The sequence below is a fragment of the Nannobrachium achirus genome (genome assembly GCF_963921795.1).
Source record: "Nannobrachium achirus genome assembly, chromosome: 5".
NCBI classification, from domain to species: Eukaryota; Metazoa; Chordata; class Actinopteri; order Myctophiformes; family Myctophidae; genus Nannobrachium; species Nannobrachium achirus.
This window is the reverse complement of record NC_137814.1, coordinates 36,664,795-36,684,579: the sequence shown is the minus strand read 5'-3', so window position 1 is coordinate 36,684,579 and position 19,785 is coordinate 36,664,795. Positions and strand designations below refer to the sequence as shown.

General features: G+C 40.4%; 1 protein-coding gene across 1 annotated transcript; it reads right to left on the bottom strand.

The window, feature by feature from the left end:
- Nucleotides 1-1,674: 1,674 nt before the first annotated feature.
- Nucleotides 1,675-19,144, bottom strand: atg9b (autophagy related 9B). Its single transcript, XM_080726446.1, has 15 exons — nt 18,858-19,144; nt 18,127-18,262; nt 17,101-17,144; nt 16,692-16,756; nt 15,584-15,754; nt 11,830-11,971; nt 10,878-11,626; nt 10,324-10,477; nt 9,209-9,388; nt 8,857-9,102; nt 8,352-8,590; nt 7,287-7,380; nt 7,096-7,180; nt 4,926-5,101; nt 1,675-4,315 (listed from the first exon to the last, which is right to left on the bottom strand). The coding sequence occupies exons 2-14, from the start codon at nt 18,233-18,235 to the stop codon at nt 4,944-4,946; spliced, it is 2,436 nt and encodes an 811-aa protein (XP_080582572.1). The 5' UTR covers nt 18,236-18,262; nt 18,858-19,144; the 3' UTR covers nt 1,675-4,315; nt 4,926-4,943.
- Between the last annotated feature and the right edge of the window lie 641 nt (nt 19,145-19,785).

The window sequence follows — 19,785 nt, the reverse complement described above, 5'->3', positions numbered from 1 at the left end:
CATGTCATACACAATGACGTGCCGATAAAACTTTAATAATAAATACTGTACATACGTGCATCTAAACCTGCAAACATGAGGGTGTACGTATACTGTACATACGTGCATCTAAACCTGCAAACATGGGGGTGTACGTAAAGTGGTGTGTCTAGGGAGAACTAATCCTAAGGCACTGTTTAAAGTAAAAGGACGCAGACATGACAGTGAGCCCTAGATGCGGAGACAGCCTGAGGAAATCAATTCTGTACACAAACTTGAGCTCCAACGTCTCCACAACTTACAACCCCCTGCATTTGAGAAATGAACAGCACAACAAATGAACAGCAAAGAGCACTATGCATGTAGCGTGTCTGACAGGTCTAAAGTGTGACAGAAACACAGAGAGACATCATCCCGTAGAGGAGCGACTATTACTGACCCGAGGTTACATCAACCTAACGTATGCTTTGCCACAGTGCTTCCAGATTACTATAATACACATTTTACTGCTATGAGGAGACTGACTCAATGTCCCTTTGAGACCTGGCCTATCTAAAATGTAAATTGATGTAAATATATCTATTGATATAAAAGTAGATTGTGAGTCAGTGCAAAATGCTGAGTTAATATTAGCATAATTATGAAGAAGTCCGAACTCATACTCTCAGCGTACACCACAGTGACCACACACACACACACACACCATGTGTGGCTCACGTGTGTGTGTGTACACATACACACTCACGCACACAAAAAGGAATAGAATAAATGACCTGGCAGGGCAAAAAACACAACACATATACTTTCTGTGCCCTTGGTCTTACAGTAGCGGAGGATGACAATCGACGGTGAGATCTAATAGAGGGTATGCATCATATGCCACTCATCTAGACTGAGTGGCAGAACATAAAGCAGCATGAAGCATTGGAGTTTGGAAGCGCTCATTGGGAAACTCTTCCTGACTCCTCATAACTCCTGCTGACTCCTCATGACTCCTACTGACTGTTTTCTTTGCCACTCAGTAGGCGTTCCCGCATAACTTCCAGGTAGGATGATGTCACGCGCATACCCTCTATTGTGGCCTAGAATGCAATCTAAGTGAGAGGAGTAATCTACTTTGTGTCATTTCAACGAGTAGCTATGAAGTGGTATAAGTGTATACATGCCACTTTGTTTAAATGTGTAGATCACATTCAGTATCACACAGGTGGGCAGTGTCATCACTGACAGCAATGAACCCAGTCTGGGGAGTAATACCACCAAAAAGTTTTTCATTTCAGGCTCCTTTCACACACTGCACCTGCAATGTTCTATTTTCTATTACATGGGAGACATTCTGAAGCAATTTTCTTCCTTTAGCTTCTTCTAAAGCGCGGGACAGTATCAAGCTCTTTTTTACAAAACATTCCTTATGTGACATATCCATATTTAAAACTTATTTCGCTTTTTTAAATAATGTCTATGATAGCTATAAATTAAATAAGTGGGGCACAAAAATAAATAAACCTAAACAAGGATGCAGAGTGTGTAAAAACAAAAGCATACATTTTTACCACCATCCTCTCTCTCATTTAGAAAGCATAAAAACATTTGCAATTCTTGCATTTTCAATCTTCAAACCAAAATGTCCAATCGCTGCAGATGCAACAATGCATGCCTTAGAATGAGCCCTTGCAAGAAGTTTTTTTTTGTGTGTGTGCGCATTTTGGGAAAATAAGAATTTCTAGCAGCACAAAAACAATGTACATAACACATGCCAGTACAAACAATTACACCGTGCTTTGTTTGTTCTCGTAAAACTATCCTTGACAGCGATTTTTAAATCGCTGAATTACTAGATGCTGTTATCAGGACAATGACTAATCAGGATGCCTCTGTAAGATGAAGAATGGAACTCATCTAAACCTGGCATTCAAATCCTAAGCACCATTTGCATGTGCTTTTTGTGTAAAATCTTAATCAATCTAATTCCTTAGGGACATAAGTTCCAGGTGTAATTGTGGTCCAGGGTTCAGTCTTGCTATAGGCTCCAAGAACATACATATGAAGGGAACATTACTAGGTGCTATATTAATACTGAAGGAAATCTGTATTAGGCCCACAAAACAGAGACTGAGCAGCTTTCAAAGCATTTGCATGTCCAGTTTAAAAACAGGTTTTATCAAGCCCAATTGGGCTTTTGTCAGGTTTCCATGGTTGTGTCTCATTTGGAAGGATACATCCCATCACTATGGTAACTTGTAAGGAATGTTCCTCTTTAGAAATCGGCTTAATCTAAAATGCTAAATGAATTTAGAAATGTAGAGATCAAGTTATCCGTCTCAAGCTCAAGCGACTCAAAATAAAGCATTTTGGAGCTCTCATGTTTTTACATGCTGAAGCTGATGCTATGGGTTGAGTGCTTTGTCCACTAGTACTGACAGCCGAGTCAACCCTCATCAACCCCTTAGCCGACAAAACGTAATTGAAAGAATGATTTCCTACTTGTGGTGGAGAGGTTTGCCATAACTTCATTCTACTAGATCTGTGTAAGTCATCGTACATACGTAGTACATAACTGCCTCAGTCATCAAACCAGACTATTTTTGATTGATGCATAACTAAAATATCAAATCAGATTATAAATGTATAATTAATATAATTGTATGGAAATTGCCTAACAGTCATGGCTTGTCAACTTCCTGAAGTGCTCAAGGTTCCTTAGGCCCCATTTACACTGGTAGCCAAATCCAGCCTGAATCAGATCTGTGCCACATGCAGATTGGAATCTGATTTAATCAGATTCTTACACTTGAGCCACATTCAGAGATCTGATTTCTAAAGATGTGTCTCAGTCTGAACGCAATAACCTGATCTAACGAGCCTAGTCGCATATCAAACTGTCCAAAACTTGGAGCGCGACCCGAGTGCCACTGACGTCATTACGGAGTGCAATAATTGCATTTTGATTTACGAGAGCGCAAGGGGAATAAAATAATAGTTCAGCATAGGTTTTACACTCCAGAAGAAATGGTGGGTACTGGGTAGCTTTCAGTGGACAGACAGATATATTCAATGTCTCCTAGCACTTTGGAAGAATGCCTCAGTACATGCAAAATGTACAGGAACAAGCAAGCAATATACGAAGACATTAGACATATCTCACGGCATGGCAGAAAATGGGTTCATATTAAGGTCCTATCTGCAAATGTCAGAGGAAATTTAAGAATTTGAAGAACGTAAAGAGAGAAGTCATAATGTCTATGTCGTTACCATGGTAACAAAGCAGATATGTCGACGCAGGGCGGCTTTGGGTTGAAAATCAGTCTGAACACACAGATTCGATCTGAACAGATGGGCCAAAAGTTCGGATTTGAGAAATGAATAAGATTTAGGCTGGATTTGACTGCAGTCTAAATGGGGCCTTATTTACCCGAGTCACATGTATAAGGCAGTAGTAGCTTACCCATTTTAATACTTCAGGAAGGAACTTCACTTTAGTACCTTCCCATTTTACTGTTTAACTAATAGCGTTAATCCGTCAGTTGTTATATTAATTAATATTAATAGTTTCAACAAATTAAGGAACCTAATTAAGATATATCCTAGTTCTATTCCTAGTCCTAAGCGTTCTAAAAATGCTACCTAGCAATGAGTTTCCTTGCAAATGAGACAGAGCCTATGGTGCATTAGTGATGACTCAAGTAACATGACTGCCACCCACTCCCCATCATCACAGCACATTTGATCTTTGTCAAGCATCATATCTGGTAATACAAACAAAAAATGATTATTCATAAGACGGCAAAATGTATTTACAAATGACTTGGGCCGAGTACAAGGGGTGTTAAAAAAACTAAATTAAACAATCCTACTGTATATGATTCTGAATATGGTTTGTCAGCTACAATGCAGCTCATAATCTTTGCGACAAACGGAAAGAAACCATTCAGCGGGAAATGAGACACACAGGACTGTAAGACTCCTGAATGGTAGAACAGAAGCTGTGATGAATCGGTTGCATTCCACACCAACTACCGTGCCCTTCCAACATAGAGAAACATCATAATCACATAATATATGTCTTTCACTCACTCACACAATCTTCATGAGCCATATATAAATGTTCACTTAACAAAACGATGATCAAAGGGATGGAAGACATGGTTTTCCCTGATGCCATATATTCCTCTTGGTGTGACAGCGGGAGGCATGGAGGTGCAAAGACAGTGGTTATTCGATGAGCTTCTCCCACAACAAACGCTGATGGATGTTTTTAAAAGATCCAGTCTAAAACTCTCTCCACGAAGATCATCTAAGGCCACAATGTTCATTGACGAAAAGTAACGTGTAAACACTACAAAGAGAAGAGAGGAGAAGACCATTAGACCATGAGAAGACCAAATATGAAATGAGAGCCATTTTGCTCTCATCTCATATACTCGGCTAAGGTTTTGGACAAGGTTGACGCCCCCCTAGGCTCGCGATGCAAAAGAGAGAGGGAGACCTCTTGTGTCAAGCGCGTCTCCGCTGAAAGCACAGTGGGCAACGTGAAAATAAGAATAATAAACACTTCTTTGGTATTTCCCCCCTTTTTTCCTGCATAGTAAAGCGTTTTATTTCATTGTTATTGTCATTCTATGTTAAATGCGCGTCTCCACAGAAAGCGCAGTGGTAGCGGGCGATGTGTAAATAAAAAATTAAAACACTTCTTTGGTATTTTATGAAAACATTGCTACCCTCAAAACTCAATGTTCCCTGCCATGAAGGGGGCGTAGCCAAAAGCTCCCAAGCCGCGAGGGGGTGTCAACCTTGTCCAAAACCTCAGCTGATTTAGCTCCTCGCTATACTCAGGTATGAAGTAAGAACAAAATGGCCAATAAACATATAATTGGTTTGTTCCATTAAAGAAAGGTCATGCCACGAATGTCATCTGGTCGAGAGTTGAAGAGAGCACATCAACTTACCCTATGACATAAGGCACTTCAGCAGCTACTCCCAGACCCAGTGCCCTGTTTTGGAGTAGATCCACTGTTAAGTTCTTCTTCTCCTTCATCCTCCTCTTCCTCTTCTGTCCAGCCACCCAGGTGGAGAGTTGAGGGCATAGAACTGTTGGCTGCATTGCCACTACGTGCCTGAGAACCTGATGGATACGACACAAATTATGTTTTTAAAAAGTATTAAAAAAATAACACTTGTGTGAACTGAGCGGTGGAGTCTGTGCGTGTGTGTGTGTGTGTGTGTGTGTGTGTGTGTGTGCGTGCGTGCGTGCGCCTTGCCTGTTCTGGCCTTGCCTGAACAACAGCGCCCCTCCCTTAACATGTGTGGTCATAAAAGGTACTGTAGGCTACATACAGACAGACAGACAGACAGACAGACCCGGACGGAGACAGACATACCCACACACACGGCCACGTATAGGAGCGTTGTGACCACCGCTCAAAAATAATAATGAAAACAAATAAACAGTTACACCTTGTTTTATACATTTAATGATATGCTAAATGTTGTCAATATCCCATGCCACCTCATATTTGGTTGCATGTTCAGTTCATGTCATTGATATTCTAGAAACAATTCATGCAAAAACTAAAGCAGCCCAATGTAACTTATATGGAAATATGCTTGCTCAGGGGATGAATTGAATTTTGAACATCAGGTGAAGAGAGAAGCAGGGAGACTTATTGTACACCCACCCCGAATGTATTATATTCAATCAATGCCCAGTCAAGCCAGATGCAAACCTCCGACTCTGATGAAGGGGAGGGCACAAACTTTATCTGGACAGGAAATCCACACGTGTTAATATTCAGTGCAGATGCATATCAGATTTAAAGATGTTATATTATGCCTTTCTCATTAATAATTTTCTGTAAACAAGCATTTCTTACAAGTGTAATGTAGAGGACAAAGCCAGAGAAAGAGGCAAATTCAATAAATGCATTGTACAAGTGTCAGGCAAAAATAGACAAACTTGAAAACAAGCTCACAACATGCCATGGTGCAATGCATTGAGCTTCTAAATTAGCCATGAAAGTGAATCAGTCTGTGCGTTTTATAAATGAAACATATTATAAGTGACTCCATTCTGCATCAAACCAACCCATTACAAGTTAACTTGCACATTTTCTGAACCCAATTAAAAACACATCCATTTTCACACAACCAGTCCACTGAATGTAAATATAACCAGTGAAAAGTACAAGATATTAGCTATAAAAATGACTAAACTATAAAAAACTAAAATATATAGAGAAATATAACCTTTCTTTATACATCTGCAATGAATTATTATCACTTGACTTTACTATACAAACGTCTTAAGGAAATGAAAGCTCCAATCCATAACCTGCATGTCCTATCCAGGGTTGGCACCTGGGTCTCCCGCATGAGACAACATTTTTACCACCTCTCCAAAAAGGCATTCCCGCTCGGTCAGGGGGAGATAATGTGTATGAGCTTCAAGCAGTACTACTTCTCAACCAGTAGGTGTCCTACACAACACCAGGGTCTACATTTCTTAAGGGAAGATTAGTAGGGAGACCACTTCCAACCACTGAAGATGTCCTACCATACAGTTTGTGTAAAATAAAAATTATACATTTAGTTAAGTTAAAATAATCCTTATAGAGTAAAAATTATAATAAAAGTTTTTCAGCTCCACAGAAATATTTAGCAAAAGAATAAAATAAAAAATTCACGACCAAATAAATGTATAGGATTTTTAAGGTTACCGGTATCTCAAGGAAATCCCGACATGAACCGGGAGGTCTTAAGTGAGTTAGTATGGAATGATATAGATGTGTGTGTTTCTAAATACTTTTAATGATCATACATTCCTTTGGATGGCACCAATGTTTTGGAACCAATTCTTAGACACAACCTTTCCTAGTAGTGTGGTCTATTGTTCAACCACCAACTGAGCCCTGATCTCCAGATATTATTCTACACAAAGACTTAGTTAGTTCATCTGTGGGGTTTGCAATATCTATCAATCACTGTGATACTCAATAGCCAGTACTCCTCTTATTTAACTCACACAAAGAGCAGTAGTCATTCGTAGCAAAACAAACCACAATGTGATTTTCACACAAAGGCTAGCAGAGCCTGGGAAAGTGAAATAATATATCCACTTACTGGTGTTACTGTGTAGATCTCTCATTGGCACTGGGTTTTGCCATTGCCCTGAAGTTCTCTGGGGCTGGGAGCTCTGCTGGTGGACCTGGAGACAAAAAAGAGGCTATTTATTAAGAGTACAGCAAGAAAGAGCACTTCACCATTATTCTACCAACGAACCTGACATTTCTTTCCCATGACTGGTAACTTACCTCATGCATATAGATCGCATGGAGACTCATCTCTGCTGAGGCGAACTCAGAGACTAGTGCATTGCTCCGGGGATGAGACTCACTGTTGGATATGCTGTTGAAGAAGCAATTATTATAAAGGTTTCATTAGCCTGTACTGATGTTTTATAACTAACTTTTTTTTTCGACCCAGAAACAGTTCAAGCCGGATATAAAAAAAAGGCAAATCTGCATTGCCTCCCATGTAGTCTCAAGTGACCAGACTGTTGACTCCCACAATTTGCAAATGCTCCCGTCATACAGTTTGGGGCAACAGAAGTCTGACGATGAGTGCGAGATAAAGCGGATGTGACGCACCCGCTCCCTTGGTGCAGTAGCGATAACAAGTCCTACTGAAAGCGTTTTCTTTCAATATTCTTTGAGGTGTTATTTTGTCTTTCTCTGGTGTTGCATTACTTCCATGATGTTTTCAAATTATATTCAAACTATACAAGCATAACTAGAATATGCCGCTCAAATGACTCTGTCTGTGCTAGTGTGGTTCCGTCATGTTTCCAGTGGGACTACAGTTCCGTGCAGCAGTGACTACTTCCGTTACTCGTCGTTTGGAAGCTGCAGTTCCAGACTCTATATAGCATTCGGAGATTGTGGAATAGTTGACTGGCTACGCAAGACTACATCCCAATCCCATGTAAAGTTTTGCAGGAAACGCCCATTTCTCTGTTTCCTGATCCTGCCTGCCGTCTCCATTGTAAACAATGCGAACTAGTTAGCTTGCATCTATGGAACCATATGATGGATTCAAATGCTGTTTTTGTCATAGGCCACAAACTTCAAAAAGGTAAAAAAACATAAAAGAGCATGGCAGGGAACTACCAAAGTCGAAGTTTAATGGTGGCATCAAATGAGTTAAAAGGTTCTTTTTTCCTGAAAAGTAACTGTGTTGGACACACATTTTCGTTTTTCTACCCGACATGGACGATATGGTGTGATATTCAAAAGGCGTGTGATGGTGTGAGATCATTAGGCCCCCGCGCCGTAGTCAAGTAAGGGACAGAATGTGGGAGTGTGAAGCCAGATGGATACCTGTCAATAATGGTGCGGTCGCTGCGGTACATGGTGCTATCGGGGTGGGAGGAGAAGGGCAGGAGGCTGTGCGAGCGGCTGCGGCTGCCGTGGTGGAACTGGGAAGAGGACAGAGACGCCAGGACGCTGGCGGCTGCTGATGCAGCAGTGTTCTGTGGGAGGAAGCGCCGGTCACGTCCCGGCAGTCCGCTCGCAGTCAGGACAGGGTGGCCCAGAACACTGGCCAATAAATTGTCAGGCTGGATGTGACACAGACATATTATTTAACAGTTACACAATCAAAATAAAAGTGTATATGAATCAAATGTTTTGATGATGTTGTATATTTGCCATTAAAAACAAAAACAGCAAACACTGGTAATAGACAGACATTATTAAAGCTATAACTGTCTACACTCAGTATTTGACTGCTATATTCTATTGTCAGGAATACATGTTGTATATACAGTATTCTAGGGTCGGGATACACGCTGTATGTATATATTCTAGTGTCAGGGATACACACCCCAGAGGCGGACTCATTAGACAGCAGCGAGGTGCAGAGTGGAGCCTCAGAGAGTAGCAGCTGGGTAGAGGGTCCTTCCTTAGCATCCTGGTGCACCTTCTCCTTCAGATGGCTGATAAACACAGAGCTTTCCTGAGGAGGCTGCCAGCGCGGGTTCTTGATAGTGAAGTGCATGAGGGACAACTCTGTCTTTCCATTCTCAGCTTGCTGGTAGACAGATGCTTCTGTCTGGCCCTCCGACATCCACTGCAAAGAGATCAGAGGATTTGCGTCTTACAAAACATGAAAGCTGGCAATGCACAAGTTCATAAGAAAACACTAAAGCTTCAGAAACACTAAAAATGACACTTACCATTGGGTTTCCATGGCGTCTGATGTCCATCTGTGCGAAGGAGCAGATGTCCCCAACTCCGACAACCTCCACGGTGAAGTTCCTGAAGAAATCGATGATCTCCAGAGATTTATTCCTCAGGAGGAAGATGAGGATGAAGGGTGTGACAATAGGACTGAGCAGCTCTTCCAAAATAAATACCTGATTTGGAAAGAGACAAGAGTTGCTATTTAGCATCAGGTAAACTTTATAACCACTGCACTGGAAATCAACAACATCAACCACCTAGCAACTTAGCAAGTACCAATTATGAGGTAGTGATGCATTCCAAAGTTGATATGAAGAAAGATGTTTCAACATCAGCCTTCAGTGGTGAGTTGATGTGGCTCTCCGCGGTTTCCTATATTTCATAACTTGAGAACTTCTGTATGTGCCTCCATAGCTTCACTTAATCATTAATCAAAATACACAATGTATATCCACTTTTTTAGACACAAATCCTCTGACATAGCTAAACATAACATTTCAAATTAAATGTTACTTTGATTGTTAATTACATTATATAATCTTTATATATAATAATAGATACAAAGAGAGACAGGAAAGGCAGGCGACACCGTGCCTCCTGTCAGATTTGAATCAGCTTCAGCCTTATCCATGTTTTATGCATGTTAGCCATGTGAAAACATTGATACCCCTAAATCTTTCTGATGATATATCACTGGCAATGTACTGTATGAAATAGCTAGGGGTGCAACAGTAAATCCAACTAATCAATGTAATTGAATATAAAAAAACAACAATTGATTAAAAACAAAAATCCATTTTCATAACAGTTCGAAAATAGCGAAAATAGCAGTATAAAATAGTGCCTAAGTGGTTAATCAGGCTAATCGATTTCAGTCGATTATAAAAATGCCCTACTAAAAAATTTAAAAATACAAGAAACACATTAATCAAAAATGAAATCAACAGAATACTCGCTAGTAATAACATATTAAGTGATAGTTGCATTCCTAGAAATTGCTCATCAGTCACACTCACGGCTGGAAAGAAATGAATAGAAAACATACCAAATTTGTGTTTAGGTGTGGAAAATTAGCTCTATCTGTCAACAGAGGTCATGACTTCCTCACCGCTTTGTATTGGAACAGCTGTGCCACCTCATCGCGGGTCTCACTCTTGTTGGCGTTGCCCCTCCAGTGGTCTGGCATGTAGTGGATGTGTGCCAACACACACTGCAACAGCTGCTCTGGACACCACACCATATGCTCATCTGGGATGAAGGACCTGGAGTGTTGGTGGGAAACGCAACACGTCATTTCTCTTTTTCCAAACCGTTACAGGCAGAACATGTGAACTATTGAGGAGTGCATGGATCTGCAAACGGATACATAACTTCCATATTAAGATGTATCCCTGACGAAGGAATCGCTGCATTCAATTTAGTATTTTGTGAGTTACAGAACATCATGCACTATTTTACTTTTTTGCACCAAAACTTTTTTCAGGTGTGCAAAAGTTTACTATTACTAGAGTATATGTGAACTGGGAATGCCTAGGAGTGTGCCCAGTAGTTCGATATGTTTGGTGTAAATCTCATTAGATGATAACAATGACAGTGTGCAAATAAAAGTGTCACTTGCTTCTAAATAGTTGGCATTTATGATAGCAGTGGTGAATCCCTCACCTGGCGATTGTGATTGTGACCCCTAGCACAGTGATGGCCGTCAGGATGTGCTGTACTGTCAGAACATCCTCATCGTAGACTGTCAGGGCAATGAGCACAGCCAGCACTGAACCCGAGAAGAAGGCAAAGTTCTTGGCCAGCACGGTAAGCAGCGGCGACGTGAAGGAGTTCATGTACTTGGAGGTGGGTTTGTAGCCACGGCCCAGACGCCCGTGCAGCTCATGATTCAGCTCGTTGAAGTGACGCAGGTAGAGGCGTCCCCACAGGGACCAGCGTCGCGCGCCGAGGCTCCCGGGCTCCCTTCGGATCACCTCGGTGTAACTGAAGAAGGCGTAGAGCACCTGCCACACCAGGATGAAGGGGCATAGCAGCAGGTTGGCCAAGCCCATCAGTAGGATGATGCGGCTAAGCTGCTGAGCCAGTTCCAGGCGGTTTCCGGCCCGCTTGTACTTGGGGTGCAGGTTCCATTTATTCTGGAACAGCGAGCCAGGCCCCCAGAAAAGGATGAGCTCAAAGTTGTACTTCAGGCCCTGGGTGAGGAAGACCACGTTACCCAGCAGGGGGAGCTGCAGCTGTACTGGCAGCAGGGACTTGTTTACCATGGCCACCATGTAGTTCTTGAATCGTAGGATGCGGTGGTAGATGTCCAGCTCCGTCAGCTCTTTCTTGTGGATGCACATCTGCTGTTCTCGCTGCAGGCTGATGATGCGGTCCTGGACTTCTTGCCATGAGAAGTTGCACAGTTCGTCCTGGGAGATGAAGGAAATGAGAATAAAATAAACATGACTACAAGCCTAATGGCACATTACACCAACACCTAGTGACGTTCATCTTCATCACCATCCAAAGTAAACTAAAATGACGAAATTATCACAAACTTGATTTGGTTGTGCGTAGTTTTGAAGCAGACTTTTGGCTTCAAAAATCAAGGTGAAAGCAACACAGGCCTCACCATTCTGATCTTTAGTGCTTTGATGTAGAATTGCCGGATCTCCCAGTAGCTCAGGATGTTACAGAACACTTTAATGAGACGATAGAGCCAGAAGATTCCAGCCATGATGAGGAGGAATATGATCCAGCTACTGTCTTGGATCCTATGCAGAAACAGAGAATAGAGCATAACAGTGACAACCAACTTTTTGAACTTCTCAATTCCCGGTCCAGTTTTACTCCATAGACATTTCAGAAGATACTTTTAATAAAGAGTTTTAAACCTTGGCTTCAACCAAGGTTAAAACATTTAAAACATTTGATTAGGTTAAAATAAAGAAAATTTGAGAAAACAAAAGAATGGACCATGACTGCGTATAGAACAATTTTAAGAGTGAAGGAACTAGTCAAACCATAAACTATTGCGCTTACCTTTCCAACGCTTCCAACCTCAAATTAGTTTAGCTTACTTCTTCTTACATGTAATTCATTGTAATTCAAGTCATTATTAAAGTATTTATATTATGAATAATAATGTTGTAATATCGTAGATTCTCAACAATGTACGACCATCCATACAGGCCATGGCACCTAGTGGTAGCAGAAACTCACAAGCCGACTACTTGCATTCCACTATTACGCGACAGAGACATTCAAAGGGATGGTAACCATTTCTAAGGTAACAGTGAGCTCCACCAATCAGAAACCCTGCTACTACACTTTAGGATCGTGGGTACTAGTGTACTTTCTCTGACATTGTAAAGAAAAAATGTTTTTCTTAAAATGTGGTTGGTTTATATGGACTTGTGGCTTCTACAGGAGTATATACAGCAGGCCTGGAATTTCGTCATTTTAGGGGCAAGGCCACTTGGCCTTTGGGGTTGTCCATGTTTTGAGGGCACAAAGGCCAAATGCCAGGGCAGGGAGGCCATCAAATAAAACAAGATTTTAGTCCATTGAAATAATTATTTGAATTTAAGGGTTACATTTCATATGTAGAATATCTGCTGTGAAATAAATAAATACATATTTACAATCTGATGCTCAGCCCTGCACAAATCAAAGATTCAGTCTTTATAAAGTGTTCAAGCCGGTATTCAAGGGTACATGTGTAAACCCTCCACGGTCCTCATCATATCGCATGAACAGATGCCTGATGCAATATGCATTATAAACAGATGCCCTTCAGCATCTGTTTATCTGTTATAAAGTCCCTTGTAATGCATTAAACTGACACTAGGTAGGCTTCTGTTTACAAGATATGGACACTCCAGATCCCATTTCAAAACAGTGAACACATGTAGGAGACATGCATTTCTTATTATTATTCATTATCATTTTCTTTTGAGTTATTATTCCCTATTATTATTAATTATAGTATATTTAGGTGGAAACATGGTGCCATTTAAATGTCATGTTATGATTATATTCAAATCAAATTTATAGACACACATTCCTAGCATCAAGCAATGTAGATATAAACATGCACATAAACGTGCATGTTTATGCACCCTAATGGGAGTTATGATTCAGATCTACAGGTACATTGCATGTCAGAGACCGGCGAGGGGACAGTACAAGGAAGAGAGCAACCTCTAAACTCCAGGACAAGTTGTTCTCAAGTTGGACGCCAAGTACCTGCGTCACTGATATAAACAAAATGTTCAGCCATGGTCATTTCTTGGATCAGGGGCAAACTGATGGTATGCCCACTGGTAGGGGGAAAACAAGCTGGTGCTAAGCTTCATGATGGAAAATGATCTCAGTGTGTTAGTGGGGGGGGGGGGGGGGGGGGGGGGGGGGGTCTATGACTTGTGGTAAACTAGCGGTGGTGTCATGTGGTTGTCAGGCTGTTGGCTCAGCCTGTTGTCAGTGTCTGTAGCTACTTGGGCCATTTTACCTTGCAGGGGCTATCCATTACATCTACCCCGCTTCCTAGTGCCACCCGGAGTATAGGGGCACAAATAACCTGCTCTAAGGAGACATCCACTACTACAGGAAGTGTTGTAATTTATTACAGGGCATTACTTGGTGTAAACGGCAAAGCCAGCTTGTGGCTCAATCTGGGCGCTTTACCGAATTAGCTGCTGTAAATCAATGAACAACCATTGCCTCAAGTGACATTTTTAAAGCCACAAATGTGACATAGCTTAATTCTCAAAGAGAGAAAGCTTAATTCTCAAAGAGAGAAAGCTTAATTCTCAAAGAGAGAAATAATACTTATGTTAAACTTGGCTCTGTGAGTAAACCATAAGCCCTTCAATGTTAGCAAGAATAAAGTAAACAAGTCAGGATTAAGTGTCACAGTAACTAACCTCACAAGCACCTAAAACCGTTTAGAATTCAATACTATTCCATTGACTTGAAACAAACCAACCACAACTGTTCAAAATCTCACTTCAAATTTGTTGCTCGTGTGCTATTGGAAAGTGGAAATAAACCAACATCAAATATGATTTTTACTGTGCAGACTTATTCAAAAGAACGCTTAAATAGCATTAGCCTGACATCTTAAATAAAAGTCATTTGTATTCATCAGGATCTAGGTTAAAGAAGAAACCTGCAGGCTATATTAAAGTAGGCCACCATCGCTCCATATCACTTGTCTGTGAACGGGAGTGTATCTTGACGTTCATTTTAATCCGATAAGAAACATTAGGTCACTCACTGGTCACGAATGTTTTAGGCTAGACTAATAAAATCTATCACATGGGAGTTCATCCAGTACAAAAAAGGACCTCAACGACAATTGCCAGTCATGGTCAGAGAACACACAGTGTACATTTCATAAATTACTGAAATGTTTAAAATGTATTTGGTCCTAATACCCACAACGGTGCTGTAAGTGATATTTTCAGGTTACAACAAAATGTTTTAGTTCTAAAGTTAAAGCTCTACATTTTGATAGTAATCATTGCTATATTATTTACAGTATTTGTTCAGTAACGGGGGGTTTCAACATATCTGCAACTCTTTAATAAACAGAGTTTTCAGATGGGTTGCCAATTTCATCCAATTAGGAGAGAGAGAACCAATTTATCAGTTTCAATTACATAGTGTTCCAATTACAATTCTGTTTGTGTTGAGTCACTTCTGATTTCATTTGTTTAGCCTGAATCCTGACATGCATGATTTCTCTCTCCTGATTGGATAACATTTGTGTCCTGATGTAAAATGTATTTTCTGTTTACTAAAGAGCTGGAGAGTTAGGAGACCGTGATTATTAGAGCATTGATTATTATGGGAATATATTTAACATTTTAAACAACATCACTCAACCGCTTTTACTATGACAGAAAAAATAATAATAATAAGCACAAATGTACAACAACTACTAAGGACAGCAGCAGATACAGTAGGGTACATTTAATACAACTTAACTGTTTTTACACACAACAAATAGGGCTGTCACAATTATAACATAATCGTCTAATCGCAATTATTTGACACAATCGCAATTATTTTGTGATAATCGTCATAATCGTTTACATGTTGAAAAGTGTTTATATATGTTCAAACATTAAAAAAATTGTGGAAATAGTAGCAGATTTCCACTATCAATGTTCTTTTTAAAATGTTAAGTTGTCAAATATGTCCTTCATTTCTTTGTCATTTTTCTTTGTCATTTCAAGCCTACACGCCAAAAAGAAATGTAATTGTCAACAACAAAAACACAACTAAATCGTTATGGCAATTATTTGAGTGACAATTAATCGTCATGTAAAATGTCATAATCGTGACAGCCCTAACAACAAAGTATATAAGTACAGGATTACCTCTCAGTGCACTGCTCGCTGGGTAGGATAGCATCAGGCAGAGTAACCTTGTTCCTGTCCAAAGGGCTCTGGCCAGGTGTGGTGTGGTTGACTGCCCGGTTGGCAAACAGGACATCATACTCCACACAGTTGAACAGGAAAGTTGTAAATGTGACAACAAACAGGAACTGACTGTAAAAAGTACAACATTAAAAACAAAACAAAGAGTTGATTTTGTTGTAATATCATATTTTGGTTCAGAATATACTGCACTCAAGCTCCTGGATTAAAATCCCACGTGAATGGACCCATTATTAGACTGGGACATGTAACTGTCTGAGACACAGATAATGGCTTGTAAGTCACCATCAGGTCCCACCAATGCTTAACCACTTAACCCTATATACTTCAGTTGACTGGGGTCCTCCAGGGGTCTATACTTGGCCCTCCTTTTACCTCTCCTTTTACCTACACCAAATCTCTTCACTGAAGATAGCCGATTTAGATCCAATGCGTCGCAATGCGATTTTTTTTGCCCCTTTTCCCATAATATTATTAACATGAAAATAGGAAATGTAATTGAATATTATCCTTAAGTACTGTGGATCATGTTCAAGACTTGTGTCTACAGCTCTGACTCACAAGACCACATATGAGACTAGTGCTGTTAAAACACGTCATCACATCGAGCACTGCCGAGATAATAATACATGATTATGCAGAATCCAAATGACAGTGTTTTGTTTAGGGACAGGAGTCATTTCTTATATACAGCAGCAGTGAATGAAGAAGCTGGAGCTTGCAGATACATTATGAGATTGCAGTACAGCGCCTGTTCTTGTCTGCTCAGTGCTGGCAGAGCTTGTTCATTTCTAACTTATACTCTGCAGTACGGCGGTGTCGGATGGTGGAGTATAAATTAAGCTTCAGCCTGAGGCATGCAACAGTCAAAACAACATGAAACATTATCTGCAATGTGGCCAAGGCCGAAGTAATCTGCGATCAGGCATCCTTCTTAGAATTCTATAATAATCAAAACGGACTATAATATTAAGTAAAAGCTATGTTCTAAGAGTGGGGTGTTTTAATTTCACATAAAAACATTGAGTTGATATTATTTAATACTTACATGAGTTCGAAGAACTCTGAGACCATCATACAGGCAAAGCCATACTTTTGGTGAAAATGGTAGATGTGGACAGTCAAGTTAAGGGAAATATACTGTATGACAATGTCAGTGAACACGAGGTAAACATAACCTTCTACTCAACTAATAGGCAGTGTGTCAATACAGGCAGCATGCACTGACAATCTCCAAGCATGCACATTTTTGCACATGGGGCCTCAGGTGTCTTGAGTGACTAGTTTCTAGGAACGCCACTTCTCTAGTGAGCCAACATAACATGTTTTCAGATGTCTTATCTCTGGGTCAATTAGAGTTCCCAAGGTTTAATCAGAATGACAGGAGAGACCAGTGATTAATCAAAGCTAATATAACCACAGTATTTGCTAAGAATACTTGGATTTGTAAAGGATATTCTTGTGAAGAAGTTATCCAGGTTCTTGATGTGGTGCCATGAGTCTGTAAGAGAGCAGTCATCAAAACACAGTGTATGCACATTAAAATAATTTCAACATAAGACTATTGACTGATACACGAGAATACCAAAAAACTCGCCCTCTTTCAAAGTCGCCCCAGACTCGTTTCCCAACGGGTCTGTGGCCTTAAGCTAGATGCAGATTAGACTAAAATCAAATCTGTGCTTCTGGGGGTCCCTGGAACAAAAAAGTTTGCAATAGGGGTCCATCCGTGGAACAAAATATTTTGAGATGGGGGTCCACGGCCAAAAACTCATTTTGGGGGTCCTTAACCACTGATAGGCACATCTACAAATGTCTTCTAAATCATAACAATTTTCTGAAAAAAAAAAACGTATGTTGCCATCAGTGTTTCTCAAACTTTGTCATGTGAAGGACCCCCAGAATGATATGTATTTGGCTACGGACCCCCATCACAAAATATTTTGTTCCAGGGACCCCCAGAAGCAAATATTTCATTTTGGTCTATTCTGCATCTAGCTTAAGGCCACAGACCCGTTGGGAAACGAGTTTAGGGGCGACTTTGAAAGAGGGCGACTTATTACCATACACGAAGAGTGCACACCAAAACATTGTGGACACCTCAATGTTACATGGCCTATTTTATTTATTTATTTTTTGTTTAAAAACATTAAGAATTTGGGAAATTATCTCAACTAAGTAATGTATTGTATACATGATTAGAACATGCATCAGTACGAGTTTATTTGACATGTTCAAATCATGTAGGCTATACTTTGCAATACTTTCCTTATTATTTATTCTACATTTTGTCAAAATGAATGTGCCCACAATGTTTAGGTTCCCACTCTCCCTGACGGTTAACCTATTTACCCCACTGAACTGTGCCACCCACCATGGCCTATGACAGATTTACTAATGTATACTAAATTAATGACTTTATGACACTTCCCTGCCGGTAGTTCCATAAGTAAAGACAGCATGTACATTTTTGACATGTTTACCTTTCAGACCTTCTGTTACATGCAGTAATAAATCTTCCTCCCCCGGTGGCGAGTCCTCCTCGAAATCCTCAATTCTTTGATACTCCTGGTACGCTTCTAAGTTGGCCATTATGCTTCACATTCTCACAGATAGGCCCTGAATAAAGAAGAGTTGAGAAATTGTAAAACTAAATACACAACTATTCTGCTACACAGTGAGTGGCAGCTGCACCAAACTACTGTAAAGCTAACTGATATTGGATATTGGCAACTTGGTTGACAGCCAGCAGAATGACATGGTATGGTAATCAGATGGACAAATTTGAGGTGGCATTTGGAGGCATTTTAAAACTAGTAATGCAGGGGTTCTCAACCAGTGGTCTGGGGACCTCCATGTGGTCCCTGAGGGGGTTCCAGGTGGTCCCCAGCTAGACGAATTGGTAACCAAATAAACCCTTATAAATATGTAGCTCCAAAAAGGAGCTACACAATGTAGAAGAATTATTTTGATCAACGTTTGCCTGTTGTCACTTGTCTCTACTATGGTACCAACATCAATACAGCAATTGTGGACACACAATTCTTATCCAACGATTACAAAATATATTCTAAGTGTTGCGTCTGAGAGGATAAAACAAATGGTGGTCCGCGGCTCAAATGCCCAATAAATAATGGACCTTGATACGAAAAGGGTTGAAAACCACTGTAGTAATGCATACATTACCGAGGTTAGCGTTATATAGAATAGATACCTGCATCCAGCTGTCTATAAGCCCAGTGTTGTGGTGTCTGCTGCTGCTGCTAGCCACAATGATTCAGCCACTCGTGGAGTCAAAGAACGAACGGTGCTACGGTTTGTTTTGTTCCCGACTTGTCTCGGTCCATTCGTCGGGTCCTGAAGCTCCTTGGCTTTGCTTGGGACTCCGCTCTCTGGATAGAGGTCGTTTGCTAGCTATACCTATTGACCATTAACTGTCTTTACTGTTTATCGAGCAATGTCCCCCCGAGCAACGTTCAGTTGGATTCCAAAAATAAACCATCTGAGAGAGAGAGTCTCTCTCCACTCACTGTTTTGTCTTTCACAAACAAATGTCAACAAAACACCATTGACGTAACTTCCCTTTTGCACGGCGTCACCTCCGGTTATGGGTTGTAGTTTTATTTTATTTTTTATTTTTTATTACAAACACATTTGGTTCTGATTGGGAAATGTTGCCCGAGTCGCTTTGAATCCATTATTGATCAGCTGATGCTGCACATTTCAAGGAATGTGGTTCAATTACAGTGACAAAACGCTATTCAAAGCTCACATGTTGTAGCCCACTAGCCCTGAATCATGACGGTCGTGTGACAGTTAAGGATCGACCTCCGTGAGCAGTTTTGCCAATTTGCCACGTATGTCTACACAAACATCACAATTTCAAAAATAAAGTGCATACTGAAGGCTCACGGATGTTATAATATGTTAAGTTCAAGCAGAATTACCCTTATATTCTGTATTGTTTAATACAAAATATTTTAATCCGATCGGCGACCATCTTCTCGTATTTCTCTCTACCCGACCCCACCGGTTGGGAGGCGTACTGCACACTGATACATTAAAACTTTAAAAAATATATATCAACCAATCAAATTCAAATTCTTCTTATTAAACAATAAGGAAGATAAGGGTAATTTTGC

Excerpts from the sequence above, each read along its gene's own strand:
- atg9b (XM_080726446.1), bottom strand. The coding sequence starts at position 18,235 with ATGGCCAACTTAGAAGCGTACCAGGAGTATCAAAGAATTGAGGATTTC. Across the intron at positions 11,972-15,583 it reads AGCGAGCAGTGCACTGAGAG|GATCCAAGACAGTAGCTGGA; the intron begins GTAATCCTGTAC and ends GTTTCTGCATAG. Across the intron at positions 9,389-10,323 it reads AGCTGTTCCAATACAAAGCG|GTATTTATTTTGGAAGAGCT; the intron begins GTGAGGAAGTCA and ends TTTCCAAATCAG.